This window comes from Bufo gargarizans, chromosome 9 (assembly GCF_014858855.1).
Source record: "Bufo gargarizans isolate SCDJY-AF-19 chromosome 9, ASM1485885v1, whole genome shotgun sequence".
NCBI lineage: Eukaryota > Metazoa > Chordata > Amphibia > Anura > Bufonidae > Bufo > Bufo gargarizans.
Window position 1 is genome coordinate 148,849,481 of NC_058088.1, and position 19,064 is coordinate 148,868,544.

The window sequence follows — 19,064 nt, forward strand, 5'->3', positions numbered from 1 at the left end:
TTTATATTAATCAATATAGGAGTAGATTGATTTTATATAATCAATTTTAATAGGTATGCTGAATATATAGTGTATATATATATGAGTATAGTCCTCATAGATATATTCAATTGTAAGATTAGAAATGAGGTATAAACTCCTCTGTCATGTTTAGAATCTGTCTCAGTGGAACACACAAATTAATTATTTTTTTCCTGGAATGGAGAAATGTGGACACAGGTTATCATGAACAAACCCTGTCTCCTCCAAGGACAATGAATTGAGATAGCCATATTTATCTTGATTTAATCAAGTCTGGTCAAAAGACTTAAGGATACACAAGTTAGTTGACCAAGTATAAAACTCATTGTCTCTTCAAGATCTTCTCAAGGTTTCGTCTGAAACCTTAGATTACATTTTATTGCTAGTATATGCATAAGAGAAATAAATGAATGCTTCGATTTTGTATGGAATACTAGTGCCATCTAGTGTTAGGGTAACAAAGATCTAGGGTATATTTTTTTCCTAGAGGGAGGTTCTATTAATTATAAAGTGAGGTCACTAGTTAATGATAAAACTTGGCCAAGCCCTTTCTAAGATAGGATAAAAAGATGGATCTGGCTCTCTCTCTGGAGATCATCTTGACCATTTTGCCAGTCATTGGAGGCAGCCATCTTAGAACCATTGAAACTGATTTCTGCTAGCTGACATTTTGGTATAGTATAACCTTACCTATATTTTATAGGATAATTAATTAATATAATACATATCTATAGATATATTCAATTAACCATACTTTGTGTATAGTATCTGTTTTGGAATAAGATTGGGGTGTACCTGCAGCATCATCCTGAAAATTAATCCAATACAGGGAGATTAAAAATATACTAGTGAAAATACGGTATTATCTCCAAGGAACTGAATTCAGTTCTAGACCAGTATGGTTGATAATATATATATATTTATATAGATAAAAGATAAACCAGATTTGGGTTTAATCGGACATTTGTCGGCTGAGAGAAATCAAGTATTAAATTGACTTTTAAAATAAGTGAGGGGTATTATTATAAGAAGACATAATTGTGTATATATATATATATGTTCTCAATTATTTTTGTCTTTACCACTATTTTGCATATCATTGAGTGAACTTTATTACCGCCAATTTTATTATATATATTATTTTGCACTATAAATTGTATTAATAAATTACATATATATTTTGTCTGTAACTGGGTTTTGTCTTCAATTCAACGCAGATCACGAGCTTGTTTTAGCTTGGTATTTATGATAATAAGTTAGAATCTCCTTTATTACCGATTTTAATTTATTCACATAAATCATATAGACTGTCAATCGGAGACAGCATAAATATTCCGACAGGGATGGGGACCCGATCTTTATTATTTTCCCTTATAACATGGTTATAACATTCTTAATACAGAATGCTAAGTAAATTAGGGATGGAGGGGTTAAAAAAAAAAAAATACATTTAAACTCACCTCATCCACTTGTTCGCCCAACCATGGTGATGGACCATGTGATGAGCGCAGTGACATCACCAAAGGTCCTTTTCCTCCCAGGTCATCAAAGAAGAAGAAGGAAGAGAAGCCGGGCTGCGTGAACAAGTGGATGAGGTGAGTTTAATTTTAATTTTTTAACCCCTCCATCCCTAATTTACTTAGCATTCTGTATTAAGAATGCTATTATTTTCCCTTATAACCATGTTATAAGAAAAAATATTAAAATCTACACAACACCTAACGCAAAACCGAACTTCTGTGAAGAAGTCCGGGTTTCGGTCTGGGTACCAAACATGCCGGTTTTTCTCACGTGCGTGCAAAACGCATTAAAATGCTTTGCACTCACGTGGAAAAATCGCGCATTTTCCCTGGCGTCTCCACAACGGCACTCACAGGAGGGTGTCCCCGCCCCCAGGACAGGAAACAACGTAAAAAGCGGAAGATTTAAAGGGCCTCCTCCCCTTTACCTATTCAGTCGTTGTTTCCTGTCCTGGGGGCGGGGACACCCTCCTGTGAGTGCCGTTGTGGAGACGCCAGGGAAAATGTGTGATTTTTCCACGCGAGTGCAAAGCATTTTAATGCGTTTTGCACGCGCGTGAGAAAAACCGGCATGTTTGGTACCCAGACCGAAACCCGGACTTCTTCACAGAAGTTTGGTTTTGCGCTAGGTGTTGTGTAGATTTTAATATTTTTTCTCTCTATGTCGCCCAGCCTTGCCTCCTTCTTGGGGGTCCTTCCCCACGTTCATGTGGGAGGGCTGGAGCAGGGAACGGGTCCCCCGGGGACGCATGGCCTCCCTTTCCCGTTCCTGGGAGTAAGCCCTTCTTGCAGGCTTCCCCGGGCTCAGTTTTTCTGCGCGGGAACTATCGCGGGGTCTGGCGCGTGACGTCATCAGGCAAGATTCCCCTGAACATGGTCAGGAGATGCGAGCTCAAAAAAACGTTTATGTTCTATCCCATGTGAAGGTGACAGATTATTTGGCTCCACCCTGGACAACATCTTGGAAAAGGCTGCGAATAAGAAAAAAGGTTTTCCAATTGAAAATCGCTACTTTCATCAGAGGCGTTCCTTTCAGAATAAAAAAAGATCCAAAATGGACCCTAAGAAGAAGGAAGAGTCAAAGAGATGGCAGACCTCTTAAGATGGGGTAGATGATTTATTTTCAACCACTGAGAACTCCTCAAGCTCAAATCAATGACGCCAGATGCCAAGTGGGGGGCAGACTAAGGCATTTCACTTTCATCTGGGAAGATTTAGGAGCCTCTCCGTGGGTGGTAGACACCTTAAAACAAGGCCTGAGCTTGGCTTTTCACTCCTTTCCTCCGGACCGCTTCTTGGTCAACAAGAAGCTGCCTCAGAAAGAAAAACAGGCCTGCCTCGAGTCAGAGATTTTATCTCTAATTCCAAAGAAAGTGATTTGTCTGGTCCCGGAAGAAGAACAAGGCAAAGGCTTCTATTCTCCCGTTTTTTTGTCCAAAAGCCAAACGGGTCATACCGTCTGATAATGAACTTAAAATGTCTAAACAGATCCATCATATCCAAAGCTTCAAGATGGAATCAATAAAATCCACAATAAACATTCTTCTACAGGATTGCTTCATGGCGACCATAGATCTGCAGGACTCCTATTATCACGTTCCAATTTCTGTGAACCATCAAAGGTTCCTCAGAATTGCCGTCTTCCTAAAAAAAATCTGCTTTTTAATTTCCAGTTTGTAGCCCTCCCATTAGGGTTCTCTTCAGCCCCAAGGTCATTCTCCAAAATACTGTCAGAAGTCACCAGGACCCTCCACCTAAAGGGCATTCAGGTCATACCATATTTCAACGATTTCCTGGTAGCCTCACCATCTGCGGAAGTCCTCCAGTCCCACCTGGCAAAAGTCCAGAAGTGTTTCACCACTCTCGGGTGGATTATAAATTGGATTATAAATTTCAAAATATCGGACTTGACTCCGGAGCAAACGAAGACCTTCCTGGGGGTTCTTCTAGATTCCCATCTATTAATGTAATTTCTTCCTAAAAAAAACAAAAACAATCTGCCCCTGAAAATGTCCCAGTTTTGCAGCCAGAATATAACATCAATACGGAACATCATGACCATCCTGGGGCTTCTAACATTAACAATCCCGTTGGTCAGGTGGGCCCAATTCCACACAAGAACTCTACAGGCATTCCTTCTATCCTCCTGGGACGGCACCGCCTCTGCTCTGGAAAAACGGGTGATCGTTCCAAGGTCAGTGAAAAAATCTTTAATGTGGTGGAGAATTCGGAAGCACCTTCAGACGGGGGTTTTCTGGCGGCAAGGGGAACAGATGATTGTGACTACGGATGCCAGCAGTACAGGCTGGGGGGATCATTCAGACGGAAAAGTGGTCCAAGGCACCTGGGGAACAGATATAGAGCATGCCTCTTCCAATCTAAAAGAACTCTGGGCCATTTACAACGTTATTGTCTCCCTTCACACTCCCTAATGGCCAAAAAGTATAAAAGTATTTTCGGACAACACTACAGCAGTTGCCTATTTGAACAAACAGGGGGGAACCAGGAGTCGCTGCCTAGTGGCAGTAGCCACAAAGATCTTCTGCTGGGCAGAGAAAAACCTTACATCACTTGGGGTTACAAGGAACTATTAACCCTGATTTATGTGTGGAGTATTATAGGCCATGTTATGTTTTATTAGTTTGGTAGAGGAATCTACCGACCACCGACCACCTCCCCCGGCTCATTATACTACAAAGGGAAAAGTGTGTAGCTTCTGCCTGTGAGTGATTACATTAGCCCATTGTGTTTATTAATTGTATCACATGTGTGTGTGTTTTCTGCCTGTAACTGAATGCGATTGGTTTATGTAAGAAACTGTTTCAGTCTTCTACAAAGTCCCCCATGGGAGTGTCCCTTGCTGGAAGATCTGCATAAAAGGCTAACATGTTGCCCCATTAAAGTGTCCTGTTCTACCCTTCATGAAGTCTGGGCTCATGTTTGGGGGATTGGAGAACTACACTCTGGGGATTGCTATAATAATTATACTCTCCAGAGTATAATCCCTAGCTCTTGTAAGAGCTGTTCCTGTTTCGCTCTCTGGGTTAAGGAGAGGTTCACCCTCTGGAAGCCTTGTCGTAGGTCCAGGGTGGGTAGAAGACGGCGAGATTCCAACCAAGCTGCGGTGGTTCGTGGGGTCGGCAGTGCTTACGGTGTCAAGTGGAGTGCTTGGAGTCCTCGGGAAGCACTAGGAGCATCGATCAACGGAGGTAACCAGTCGGGGTGACAGGAGATCCGTTACACTCAGTATTGTGGGATATTATTGGAGATTTGTCCCCAAGTTCGCTGAAATAGCAGTACCCCTTACCAACTTTACAAAGGGAGGAAAGTCTGCCATGATCAAGTGGTCCCCCAAGGCTGAAGAGACCTTCCAAAAGTCAGCCCTCTTTAGACACCCAGTCTTGGTAGCTCCTGACTTTTCCCGGGAGTTTATCATTCAGACAGATGCATTGGAGGTGGGCCTAGGGGCAGTGATGTCTCAGGTCATAAATGGGGAGGAACATCCTGTGTGTTATCTCAGCAGAAAGTTGTCCCCAGCAGAGCAGAATTATTCTGTAATTGAGAGAGAATGCTGGGTCATTCTCTCTCAATTACCTCCGATACTACATCCTGGGGAGGAAATTTAAGCTGGTATCGGATCATGCCCCTTGGAAATGGCTAAGGGAGAAAAAGGGTAACAATGCCCATATCACCCACTGGTTTCTGGCTCTACAGATTTTAGGTTTTCTGTGGAGCATTGGCCTGTCAAGCTGCAAGAGAATGCAGGTGCCCTGTCTAGAGTACACTGCATGCTTGCTTAAGTTGCTCAGAACCCTGGCTTTGGGCAGAGGGGGTATGTAGGAAGGCACAAGGAACCATCGTTGATGTTAGATACGTGTCACCGAGGTTCCTGGCCTCGGTGAAGTAGGAGCCAGTATTTCAGGTGTCAGTGGCAGAAGGTGGTTGACACTTTGTTATTTAGTATAGCTGTAAATAGCTCATCCGGGACGGCTTTTACTGCAAGTAGTTATAGTGCTGGGTGGGTGACTACTCCCCTCGTTCCAGGCCAGGTTTTGACTGGCCTATAAAAAACAGCCAGCAGTGTCAGGTGGGGGTGATTATCTCTATGACTGTGGAGCTCTGGGGAGGGCTGTGTGGGATCAGAGTCTGAGCTGTAGTGCCTGAAAGACTGAGGACAAAGCAAGGTCCACATACACCCCATGGGGTTATGGTACTGTGCAAAACAATACCTGTGTTGTGCTATAGATACAGGACTTTTTTTTTTCTTTAACGACGGTCACTATCGTTTACTACCTTATTGTTTTGTAAACAGGGATGCTCAACCTGCGGCCCTCCAGCTGTTGTAAAACTACAACTCCCATCATGCCCTCCTGTTGGCTGATAGCTGTAGGCTGTCTGGGCATGCTGAGAGTTGTAGTTTTATAACAGCCAAAGGGCCACTGGTTGGGCATCCCTGGTCAAGAATAAAAGACAACCGTTGCTTTGCTTTCACAGCTAAAATGCTGCTGCTGTGTTCTTATCTGAAGGCTAATATTGGGGAATCTCTCTCTCTCTCTCTCCAGAGTGAGGGGTTGTGTCAGGCAAGGGAGGTATTTTCCTCCAACCATGTGGGGTCAAATATCGGACCGGAGTTTCAGTGCCGGTCCGGGTTTTGGCAGCACCTGGCTGTCCTTAAATAGGCAGCTGGGCTCAACAGAGATGTCTCTGTTTTGGGGATCTAAGTCTTTGTGCCGTGCTGGAGGGCTGAGAGCCGCATACTGGGAAAACAGGCCTCCTAAACCCTGCTGTGGAATACGGGAGGCATAACTGCCAGCAAGGTGACTTGTGATATACTGCATGAACTTTCCATTGTGTGTGAATTAACACCAAGACTGCAAAGCTACGTGCTGTTTTGTGCAATTGCCTCAAGTGTGAATAAACACTGACGTTTTGAGTTAAGAACTTGTTTTTGCCTCTGTACTGCGCCCGCTTTCCCTATCTACCAAAGCGAAACCCCACAAATGGTGGAGGATGCGGGCATTAGTAGTGAGACTGGCGTGAACGCCGATATTTTTGTTTTCTGCATTTTTCAGGCACGGTTGTATGTCGTACATTAAACCAGCTGTATTACAACCAGTGCCCCACGACAAAATGAAGGCTGTTGTGAAGGCCCTCATGGAGGCTAACCTGCAGCAGCTAGAGACAAACCTGTAGCAACGCGAGGCTAATAAGCAGCAGCAGGAGACTAACCAGTTGCTGCTATAACACGTGATGGCTTTGCAGACAGCAGAAGCAACCCCAAGCGTCCACGATACCTGGATACCAGTCTGTGCCGCGATTCCTAAGAAGACCCCTGCAGACGACATCAAAACCCAGGTGATCGGGTGCTAGTTCTGGTGACGACCATCGACAGTAAGTTCCTGGCTTGGTGGCAGGAGCCCTATGAGGTACTTGAGAAAATTGGAGATGTAAACCAGCAAGGGCGGTGAAAGCCGGAGCAGGTTTACCATGTGGATTTACTCAAACCGCGGAAAGATAGGGAAACCTGTACAGAAGACACCCCGCGGCCGGGTTTTCTAGGAGGTACCGGCCCCTCTGTCTGATGCAAGAGAGGCGGCTGCCACAGTAAAAAATGCTGACTGCCTCTCCTCTAAACAGACTTAGGAGGCCAGGGAGTTCGTTAGTCGGAACATAGATGTGTTCTCGGACCTCCCTGGATTCACTTCCATAATCCAGCATGACATTGTCACTGAGCCTCAGGCAAAAGTCTTATTAAAACCATACAGGGTACCCGAGGCTCGGCAACAAGCCATATCGGAGGAGGTGCAGCTAATTTTGCAGCTAGACGTCATTCAGGAGTCAAAAAGTGAGTGGCCCAGTCCTATAGTATTGATACCCAAGCCGGACGGGATGTTGTGGTTTTGTAACGACTTTCGAAAACTTAACCAGGTTTCCAAATTCAATGTGTCTTCCATGCCGCGGGTGGATGAGTATATCGAGAGGTTAGGACAAGCCCAGTATTTTTCTGTTTTGGACCTCACAAAAAGGTACTGGCAGGTGCCCTTAACAGACGCTGCCAAAGAGAAAACTGCCTTCATCACGCCTGAGGGGCTGTATCCATATAAGGTCTTACCCTTTGGTCTGTATGGTGCCCCCGCCACTTTTCAGCGACTAATGGACATTGTGCTACGTCCACATGGTTGGTACACTTCGGCTTACCTGGACGATATTGTCATCCACAGTACCGACTGGTAAAGTCACCTACCCAAAGTGCAGGCTATAGTGGACTACCTTCGGAAAGCTGGCCTAACCATTAACCCATAAAAATGTGCGATAGATTTAGAAGAGACTAAGTACCTGGGGTATGTCATTGGGCGCTGAGTCATCAAACCCCAAGTGACCAAAATAGAGGCGATACGGAATTGGCCCTGACCTGTCGCCACTAGGCAAATAAAGTCATTCATGGGAATGGTGGGCTATTACATGAGGTTTGTTCCCCACTATGCTACTCTAGCCACGCCCTTGACAGGTCTCTTGAAGGGACGAAAATCAGTGATGGTTCGCTGGAATGATATGGCGGAAGAGGCTTTGGCCGCTTTGAAGTCGCCCCTGTGTGGATCACCGGTTTTGGTGACGTCCGACTTCAAGAGGGAGTTTGTGGTACAAACGAATGTCTCCGAAGTACGCCTCAGTGCTGTAATGTCTAAGGAAGTCAACGGGGAGGAGCATCCCGTTGTCTTCCTAAGCCACAAGCTCACCCCAGCCAAAACCAGGTACAGTATAGTGGAGAGAGAGTGCCTGGCTATCAAGTGGACACTCGAGTCTCTCCGCTACTATTTGTTGGGGAGAAAGTTCTGCCTGGTGACCGACCACTCCTCTCAAGTGGATGAGCCAGGCCAAAGACAGGAATGCCCGGGTTACCAGATGGTTTTTGTCTCTGCAGAACTTTAAGTTCTCGGTATAACACAGAGCAGGCCGGTTGCAGTGAAATGCGGATGCCCTGTCCCGGGTGCATTGTCTGGCGTGTGTACACCCCCTCAGGGTTGAACAAAAGGGGGGTATGTGACACAGTGAGGGGTTGTGTCTGGCAAGGCAGGTATTTTCCTCCCAGCATGTGCGGCTGTGCTGGTTTCCAGCCGGGTGAGGTCAAATACCGGACTGGAGTTTAAGTGCCGGTCCGGGTGTCGGCAGCACCTGGCTGTCCTTCAATAGGCAGCTGGGCTCAGCAGAGATGTCTCTGTTTTGGGGATCTGAGGCTTTGTGCTGTGCTGGAAGGCTGAGAGCCACGTGCTGGGGAAACAGGCCCCCTAAAACCTGCTGTGGACTACTGGAGGCAGAACTGCCAGCAAGGTGATGTCATGGTAGGTGAGGGAAGGGAAGCAAACCAAATACAACAAAAGCAACAAAACACCAGGCTAGGCCCCAAAGCTAGGGAACAGGGAAAGGTCACCACCCGACAATCCCTGAGCCTTTCCCTGACTGCTGAAAACATGAGCAAATCCTTAAGGTCGTAGTGTTCATGCCATGCACTGGAACCTAAGCCTAGCTGAAACTGTAACAAACCCTTAGCTAGGGAGCTGGAGATAAGACGACCGGTTCCTAGCACAAGGTGCAGGAACCAGCGTCTTCCTGAGGCCTAGCCAGTACACACAACAAAAGGGAAGGAGTAGGACTTAGCTTAAGACTGACGGGGAGCCAGAACCCACATTCTTTCCTCAGGGCTGTATCCCCTCCAATGCACAAGGTACTGAAGGGAGCCACGAAAAACACGCGAGTTGAGTATTCTGGAGATCTGAAACTCCAGATTATCATCTACTAAGACAGAAGGAGCTAGCAAAGGAGATTGTTCTGCAGGTTCAACATACTTCTTCAACAAAGACCTGTGAAACACATTATAGATCTTCCAGGCCTGCGGAAGTTCCAGACGAAACGCAACCGGATAAACAATGGCCAAGATTTTGTATGGACCATTAAATTTTGGACCCAACTTCCAAGAAGGTACTTTCAACTTCATGTTCTTAGTGGACAACCACACCAAATCACCCACACACAAGTCCGGACCAGTCATACGTCTCTTGTCAGCCATCCGTTTATATCTTTCACCCATTTTTTTTTTTATTAGTTTGAATCTTCAGCCAGAAGACAACGAAGACGAGGATCTCTCCTCCTCAGGTATACCAGAAGATTCAGTCCCAGAAAAAGTACCAAACTGAGGGTTAAAACCATATGCGCCAAAAAATTGTGACTTATCAGTGGACTCCTGTCTACGGTTATTCAAGGCAAACTCAGCCAAGGACAAAAACAAAGACCACTCTTCCTGATTCTTGGCACCAAAACACCTCATATAAGTCTCCAGGTTCTGGTTAGCGCGCTCAGTTTGTCCATTCGACTGAGGATGGAAAGCTGAAGAGAAAGACAACTGAATTCCCAGACGAGTACAAAACGCCTTCCAAAACCTGGAAACAAACTGTGTCCCCCTATCAAACACAACATCAGAGGGGATGCCGTGTAATTTCACAATGTTATCAACAAACATCTGAGCAAGATGATCCTGAGCAGACCCGACAAATGATTCTGATGAGTCTCCATATCGGGTGAGTAAATTAGTATGTCATCGAGGTAAATAACAACAAACCTCCCCACCATATGATGAAAAAGTCATTAATAAAGTGCTGAAAAACTGCCAGGGCATTAGTAAAACCAAAGGACATGACCAGGCTCTCGAAGTGGCCCTAAGGGGTATTGACGGCTGTCTTCCATTCATCCCCTTCCCTGATTCTTATCAGATTATAAGCCCCTCTCAAATCCAACTTAGAAAACACCTTGGCTATGACAATCTGATCAAATAAATCCGGGATCAAGGGAAGAGGATAAGGATCACAGACAGTAATGAGATTCAGTTCCCAGAAATCTACACATGGTCTAAGGGCCCAGTCTTTTTTTTTTTTAACAAAAAAGAAGCCAGCTGCCAGGGTGACTTAGATGGCCTAATATGCCCTTTTGTCAAACTCTCTGCAATATACTCCTGCATAGCTACTCTTTCGGGTTGGGAAAGATTATGTAGCAGTGATTTTGGCAATTTAGGGAATAAGATTGATCGGACAATCGTACTCTCGGTGAGGGGGCAACTCCTGATCTCCACCCTCAGAGAAAACTTCAGCAAAATCAGAAATAAACAAAGGTAATGCCTTAGTGGAAACCACAGAAATAGATGCACCGAGAAATTTGTCCATACAAAAATCACTCCAATTACTAATTTGTCTAGTTTGCCAATCAATGGTAGGGTTATGTTTGATAAACCATGGTAAACCCAGTACCAGAGAAGCAGGCAAATCGAGAACAAAACAAGAAATGGACTCAACATGAGAATCACCCACCCTCAAATGAATATCCTGCACAATATGAGTTAGATACTTTTGTGAGAGAGGAGCGGAATCAATAGCAAATACTGATATCCCTTTGCTTAATGCGCTTGCTATAAAACCATGACTCTGAACAAATTGATAATCAACAAGGTTAACCCCTGCACCACTGTCTACAAATACTTCTAACTCAATAATTTTAGAGTCTAGCGCCACCATAGCAAGCAGGAGAAATTGGGTACTGCAGGTAGAATACAAATATACCTTTTCTGACTCCCCATTCACGCTACCAAGGGTAATGGAACTTGTTTTATTGGAAAGAACCCCTTTTTTTCTTTCTTTTCTACTTTAAGGCTTCCTAAAAGGACACACATTAATGAAATGTCCTTCTTTACCACAGAAGAAACAGAATCTTCTCTGACCTCTAGAGTTCCTATTACCAGGGCAAGAAGATACCTGACCTAACTGCATAGGTTCATCCTCAGGCACTGGTTCAAGTGTCACTGTGCCCCGGCGGACAGGGGGAACAGTTTTCCCACATGATAGTGCATCCTGTTTGAGGGGAACCTTGCACCTCTCCCTCAGGCGTCTATCAATCCGTATGGCTATGGACACGGCCGCTTCCAAAGAATCAGGGTTTTCATGAAATGCAAGGGCGTCTTTTAGTCTCTCAGACAGCCCCTTACAGAACTGACTACGGAAAGCTGGGTAATTCCACTCCGAGTCAGTCGCCTATCTTCTAAATTCAGCACAATATGAGCAGAACGTTCTCCCCGACTCATGCTACGCAGCTTAGATTCAGCCAGAGAGACTCGGTCTGGATCATCATAAATCAGGCTCTGAAAAATTCATCCACCGATCGGAGGGACTGAGAAACGATCGGCAGAGAAAAGGCCCAAGACTGAGCATCACCTTTTAGCAGAGAAATGATAATCCCCACTCTTTGATTTTCGTGTCCAGATGAGATCGGACGTAGACGAAAATACAATCTACAAGATTCCCTGAACTGAACAAAGTTATCACTTCCCCCAGAAAACCTATCTGGAAGTGCGACCTTAGGTTCAAGGCTGGCCTGGTTCCCACCAGCGGAGCCAGACGCCAGGAATTTCTGACACAGTACAACAGAATTACGGAGGTCAGCTACCTCCCAAGATAAGGTGCAGGAACCAGCGTGTTCCTGAGGCCTAGCCAGAACACACAACAAAAAGGAAGGCGTAGGACTTAGCTTAAGATGGACGGGGAGCAGGAGATCCACCAAACACCAGCTGAGAACGCAAGAAGAAAATATAAACAGCAAGGGCTAAAGTGAGAGGCAGTATAATGAGCACCACTAAATAGCTAATGAGCAGAACCTGTGGGGAGTTTGGATCCTGCCCAAAACCACAACAAAGAGAAACAGAACAATCTGTCAGATAGACTCACGTGTAGCAAGTCTGTCAGATCCTCTCAGGCCTCTCACAGGGCAGGGCGTGACAGGTGACTTGTGTTATATGAACTTTCCATTGTGTGTGAATTAACACCAAGACTGCAAAGTTACGTGCTGTTTTGTGCAATTGCCTCAAGTGTACTGCGCCCGCTTACCCTATCTACCAGAGCGAAACCCCACAATATATATATATATATATATATATATATATTGTAGGGATTTGCTCTGGTAGGCAGGGTAAGCGGGCGCAGTACAGAGGCAAAAACACGAGAGTAAAGCAAAAGTTCAGTGTTTATTCACACAAAAGAAAAACAGTAAAACAAACACTTTGCAGAGTCCTGGTGTTAATTCACACAGCACAAAGTCCACAGAACAAAGATGTCACCTGGCAGGCTGATTTATCCACGGCAGTCCACAGCCGTCCTTATGGCGCCCGATTCCCAGCGCGTGGTTCTCCAGCACGGTACCAAACGTTTAGGTCCCAAAGCAGAGCCTGACAGACCTCCACTGTCAGATGGAGGATAAATAGAGGCACAGAGAAATATGGTTGCTAAGGGCTGAATACAGACATCAGAAAGGTAAAATTAGCTGAAAAATGCAGCTTCATGAATATCTTCCCTTCAGCATCACATATGTTAGGAATTTCACCACCCCTGTGAAGGAGCCCAGCAACGCCTGTACCCACAAATCTCCTCCTTGCTCACAAAGTCAGATCGCCGTAATCTTGCGGTGGGCGAGCTCGCGCATGAGCAGTGCCGGAATAGTGTTCCTTCGCTGTGCTGGTATCATCATTACTCGAGTACACTCAGCTTCCAAGCAGTTAATTAACAGGATAAATAGAATAGTTATTAATGAAAAACTTGGAGCTATTTGCACAGATTATGACTAAGGAGGGTATGGGATGGTTGGCTGTCCTCCTCCCACTCCATGGACTTCCAAGACAGTATTAGACTGCAATGTGTGAAATACTACATCGTACCATACTACCATGTTAGCAGCGTTATTCTGTCCGCAAATGGGGATGCAACCTAATGGAATGGAATGCATTCTGGTGCACTTCATTCTGTTCTGTTTAGTTTTGTCCCCATTAACAATGAATGGGAACAAAACTGAAGCGTTTTCCTCCGCTATTGTGATCCTATGACAGATCTCAATAGCGGAAAGGGAAAGCGCAGGTGTGAAAGTAGCCTAAGCTACGAGTCTTAGCCACAACATTGTTAGTGATAATGTCTACCGTTCAGCTATATATTTATCCAAACACCTGATGCATTTGATGTCTCTTGTTCTAAGGTTTTTGGGGGTCATTTATGATAAAATATATGCCACTTTTTGGCATAGATTTTGCAGCAAAACACCTTTGCGACAAAATCTGCACCTTTTTCCCCATGTACACCACTTACGCCTCTTTTCTAGAGTTCCGATAAAAGGCGGCGTGGCATGGGCAGGGAAAAGGGTGGGCTGGCAGCTTGCCTAATTCAACATTTTTCAAGCCTGTTTTTGGCATAGAAAATAACTTAAATCTATGCCAGCAAGGGATATTAAAAGTACAATGAACCTAAATGTCATTGCAACACTGACGCTGACTAGTCAGAATATCAAAGTCAGTTCTCAGGGTCAGTGTCAGGTGTCAGAGTCAAGATCAGGGTGAGCTGTCAGAGTCAGGTGTCACACTAGCATTATTCTGATACTTGACTATGATATCAGACCGTGTCCTAAAATGAGCACTGTACTCTTAAAAAAGGTTGCTGTGAACAATTTATACAAAATGTATTTAAAGAACCTCCTGGAACTTTTGCTTAGCATCAATAAATCAAAATATAAAATGTGGAACATTTCTTTTTTATCTCATTTGTGAGAGAAAGAAAAACCCCTACATACTTTTAAGCTACTTTCTTGCAGCCTAACTTTTTATCCTAACAATAGCAATCACTTAAACTGAAACATCCCAGCTTCTTGATAACTCACCAGATGTTTATCCTTGGCTTGCTCCACCACTGAAAGGTCACCTCGTAGGGGAAGCTGGGCTGACAAATCTTCATCCTTTTGCCCTAGCCAGTCAATGATCTCCTGGAGCGGTGGCTGCAGCTTCAAGGTAGGATCTGAAAATGCTTCCAGGCGTGCTCTAAAGAGAAGTTAGAGCAGATCATTTTTACAAAGTAAATAACTCTGCCTACTTCAGTATATATTATGCTTAGTATATTAAATAGAATGAGATAAATCTTACATCAACATATTAAATACAAACATATTATGATTATGTTGTTCCAATGAGCTTAGCGTTAAAAACACAGTAAAATGTAAAGCAGTAAATGTCTTAATAAATGGACTGTAAAATACAGTGTAAAGAAATTTGACAATTGTTTATTTTAAGGATATTAAAGGGTTTATCCAGCTTACGATATTGACGACCTATCCTCAGGTGAACAGTGAAGAGAGTGCAGCGCTTGCTCAAGTGCTGCTTTATTTTCATACAGCTGGTTGGGGGGCGTGCTGGGAGTTGCCCCCCTCCCGATCTGATATTGATGATCTATCCTGAGGAAAGATAATCAATATCAGAAACTGGATAAACCCTTTAATAACAATGAGATCTGTCCACATTCCTTCATGTTTTGTTCTTATAAAATGAGTATAATAAAATATTAATGGTAAAGAGGTTGTTCAACCACCACCACCACTCCTATTTTGACACTTCTTGGGTCATAACATAGTAACTAAAAAAACACACCTATCCAGCTCAGCCTATTATTTTAGTGAGTTCACATTCACAACCTCTTCTCACTACATACAGTAGTAACATAGTTTACAGGGCTGAAAAGACATCTGCTCAATTACCTGCTTCCTGGTCTGACCTATGGGAGAGTCAGGTCACCAGATGAATCAGATTCTGTCCGGGGACCTGGCTCTCTATTTAAACTCCCTAGTGTATTTCACCATTGCCATTGACAAACTATGTTGGGCTCACTAGCTAGTTGTTCCCTGTTCCTGCATTCGCTGATTGATTACTCTGTGTTTATGACCACAGCTTCTCTTCTGACCACTCTCTATCTCACATTTTGGTACTGCGTAGCCCATCTGGTTCTGACCCATTTCATACGACTCTGCTTTTGTCCATTTGTGTGTCTTGCTTATCCTGCACTTATACTAGTGTAGGGACCATCGTCCAGTTGCAGTTTGGCCATTTAGGGCTAGTTCAGGGACTCATAGTCCTTGTCTGTGCCTATCTAGTCGTTACAGTAGAAGCCAATTTTCCTCATTTTAGGGGATAAATATTCCTTCCTGACTCCAATCACACAGTCAGAATAAGTCCTGGATCAATGGTCCTTCTCACAGTAAAGAACTCCCTTCCATGTAGAAAACTTCCTCTAGACGTAGAGGATGTTCCCTTGTCACTGTTTTGGTTATAAACAGGTCATGGGAGAGATCTCTGTATTGACCTTTGCTATATTTATAAAAAATTATTAGATCTCCCCTCAGTTGTCTTTTTTTCTAAACAAAATAACCCTCATTTTGACAATCTTTGTAAAGTGGCAGAACAACGTTCTTGTCATGTGTATCTTTACTGGTGACATGTATTTTCCTTCCCATGTGCATAACCTTACATTTATCAGTGATAAATGTAATTGGACACTTCTCTGGCCTCCAATCTATCCACTGTTGCAAACAGGAAGATGACACCAGTGATGCCGGACCAAAGTGTGACAAAAACACAGGGAAGAAAAGGGGCGAGTATGACTTCTTTTGTTATTTATCATATTTACTGCTGCTGTGCAGGTGTCTATTTAACTCAGACACTACCTTTCACTACCAGAGTTTTTTTTTTTCATATTCATTTTTCTTCCCTATCTTCCTTGAGCCATTTCTGTTGGCATAGCTGTATGAGGGCTTATTTTTTGCGGGACAAGTTGTACTTTCTAATGCCACCATTAATTATGGCATATAGGGATGAGCGAATCGACTTCAGATGTTTCACATAAAACTTTGTTTTAATACTGTACGGAGCAGGAGCTCTGTACAGTATTAGAATGTATTGGCTCCGATGAGCCAAAGTTATTGGCGATCGCCGCAAACCGCAGGTCAATTCAGACCTGCTGTTTGCAGCTTTTCAATGTTGCGGCGGCGGCTGTGCCATCGGGTCCCCGTGGGGCTGTAGGGGGGACTCAATGGCATGGAAGGCAGCGCAATGTCTTCCTGAGGCATCGGCGCTGCCTTCCTGTGACGAGCCTGTGAGATCCAGCCCACTGGATCTCACAGGCCGGAAGCTGTATGAGTAATACTCACTGTACCACCCTTAATAGGCTCGCAGGGGGCAGCGACATATACTTCTTCTTATCCAGGGGTTATGGCTAACCTAACTGTATGGTCCCATAATGTGAACGGGCTTAATATTCCCCAAAAGAGAAAACAGATTTTCAACCTGCTACTTAGACAGAAAGCAGATATAGTCTTGTGGCAGGAGACGCATTTCCGCCATAGCCATATACCTTCTCTATCCACATCCAAATACTCACAATGGTTCCATGCCACACACTCATCTGCTTCTAGAGGGGTATCTATAGCCATCAGCTCTTCCATCCCTTTTCGTCTTGTCAAATCCTACATTGACCCTGGGGGCCGTTTGCTCATTATACAGGGCACGATTTTCAATGAAAAAATTACTATAGCTAACGTATACGCGCCTAATTCACACCAAGTCCCTTGGTTACTTGGGATGCTCAAGACGATTACAGATTATACTGAAGGTATGCTGATAGTAGGAGGTGACCTAAATATTTCCTTGGATACCCCGTTCCAGGGATCTTCCAAAATTCCCAGGAAACAAATGGTGAAATTAATGATGTTATTGGCGGAAATGCGTCTGGTTGATGTATGGAGAACTATTCATCCCACTGATAGGGATTACACATTTTTCTCACTTGTTCAAAACTCATACAGCCGCATTGACTATTTATTCCTGCCTGACTCCCATATGCCATTGGTGTAAAGTGCAGATATTGGAAATTTAGTGATATCAGATCACGTCCCTGTCATGTTGTCACTCTCTCTCCAATGTCTCCCACATAAAGTATGGTCGTGGAGGTTGAATACTACGCTTCTTGAAACGCAGACACACCTAAAGGCATTGGGAAAAAAACATAGAAAACTATTTCAAAACTAATATCTCACCGAAAACATCCACACCAATACTTTAGGAGGCCACAAGGCCTACATAAGAGGCGAACTGATAGCCTTAGGTTCTTATATAAAAAGAAAAGCCACAAAGGAGTTGATGTCGTTACTCTCCCAGATTCAAACAGAAGAAAAATTGCATAAATTAACACAATCTGATGTACATAAGGAGGCATTGATCACACTCAGACGTAAGGTCAAAGATCTCCTTAATATTAAAGAGGCTCGATCTCTCTTACGCCTAAAAAGTAGAATATACGAGCACGGTGACAAAGGGAACAAAATGACGACTCACCTAATTAAAAAGAGGAGGGAAAAAACCTTTGTTTCATCAATAAGGTCCAGTCCATCTTTCAGAATCACCTCTACCCCTCTCATTGCTAAAGCCTTCCAGACATTCTATACAAAATGATATAATCTTCCTTCATCAGCTGCGGATCCTAACTTACAAGACAAACCATATGCAATTCTCCTGACAGAATTCTTAGATTCAATTAAATCCCCCACATTATCTGGGAAACAGCGACAGCAACTCCTTAAACCCTTTACTATATCTGAAGTGGAAAAAGTCCTCAGTTCCATCCCTATAGGTAAGAGCCCTGGTCCGGATGGACTTCCAATTGTCTACTATAAGAAACTCAAACAGTCTTTACTTTCCCATTTCACGGACCTCTGCAACTCACTGTTGGGGGGGTCGACTCAAGCTCCCCAGGCCTTGAGGGCACATATAACAATCCTACACAAAGAAGGGAAAGACCCTGAAGACTGTGGGAGCTTTAGACCCATCTCTTTACTCAATTGTGACTTGAAATGGTGGTCAAAATTACTGGCATACAGAATATCCCCTCTGTTAAACAAACTTGTTGACCCTGAACAAGTAGGATTTGTTCCTGGGAGGGAATGGCATTCGACAGGGTCAACTGGGACTTTATGAAAGCTACATTGATGAAATTTGGTTTCCCTTCTGTTTTTGTCACAGCTATTTTCTCACTATATACATACCCAACGGCGCAAGTACTGGTAAATGGAACCCTGTCGGATGCCTTCCCCATCAGGAATGGGCTAGGCAAGGTTGTCCCCTCTCCCCTTCTCTATTCATTTTATGCCTAGAGATGCTCCTCCTAAAAATCAGACAGTCTGATAAAATACATGGTATCACTCTTGGTCAGTATCATCATAGGTCTTGCGGCGTTTGCTGACGACCTCTTGATTATAGTATCCAACCCGACTGAGGCCATCCCCATTATTATGTCCACACTTGGCCAGTACAGTGTGCCCTCTAATTTCAAGATCAATTTTTCCAAATCAGAGGCCCTTCCGATTAACATTCCACCCACCATTTTAACCCCACTCAAATGCTCTTCTCCTTTTAAATGGCCCCCAACTGCCATTAAGTATCTGGGTGTGCATGTCCCTGCCGACCTGAGCCTGCTGTTTAAACTTAATTACACTCCAATACTATCCAAGGTTAGATCCTTTATGTCTTTTCTAAGAGTGCCATACATGGTTTGGTAGAAAAAACTTATTGTCCACGTTTGTATTACCAAAACTTCTATATATCCTACAAGCTATCCCAATACATCTACCGTC

The 19,064-nt window shown here is 44.0% G+C and overlaps 1 protein-coding gene across 1 annotated transcript in view; it reads right to left on the bottom strand.

Annotated features, from left to right (window-relative positions):
- Positions 1-19,064, bottom strand: part of DRP2 (dystrophin related protein 2) — a 353,198-nt gene that overhangs the window by 312,531 nt on the left and 21,603 nt on the right. Inside the window, exon 3 of the mRNA XM_044306534.1 lies at positions 14,274-14,430. Within this exon, the coding sequence (XP_044162469.1) occupies positions 14,274-14,430 (157 nt within the window). The remainder of the gene's footprint in view (positions 1-14,273; positions 14,431-19,064) is intronic.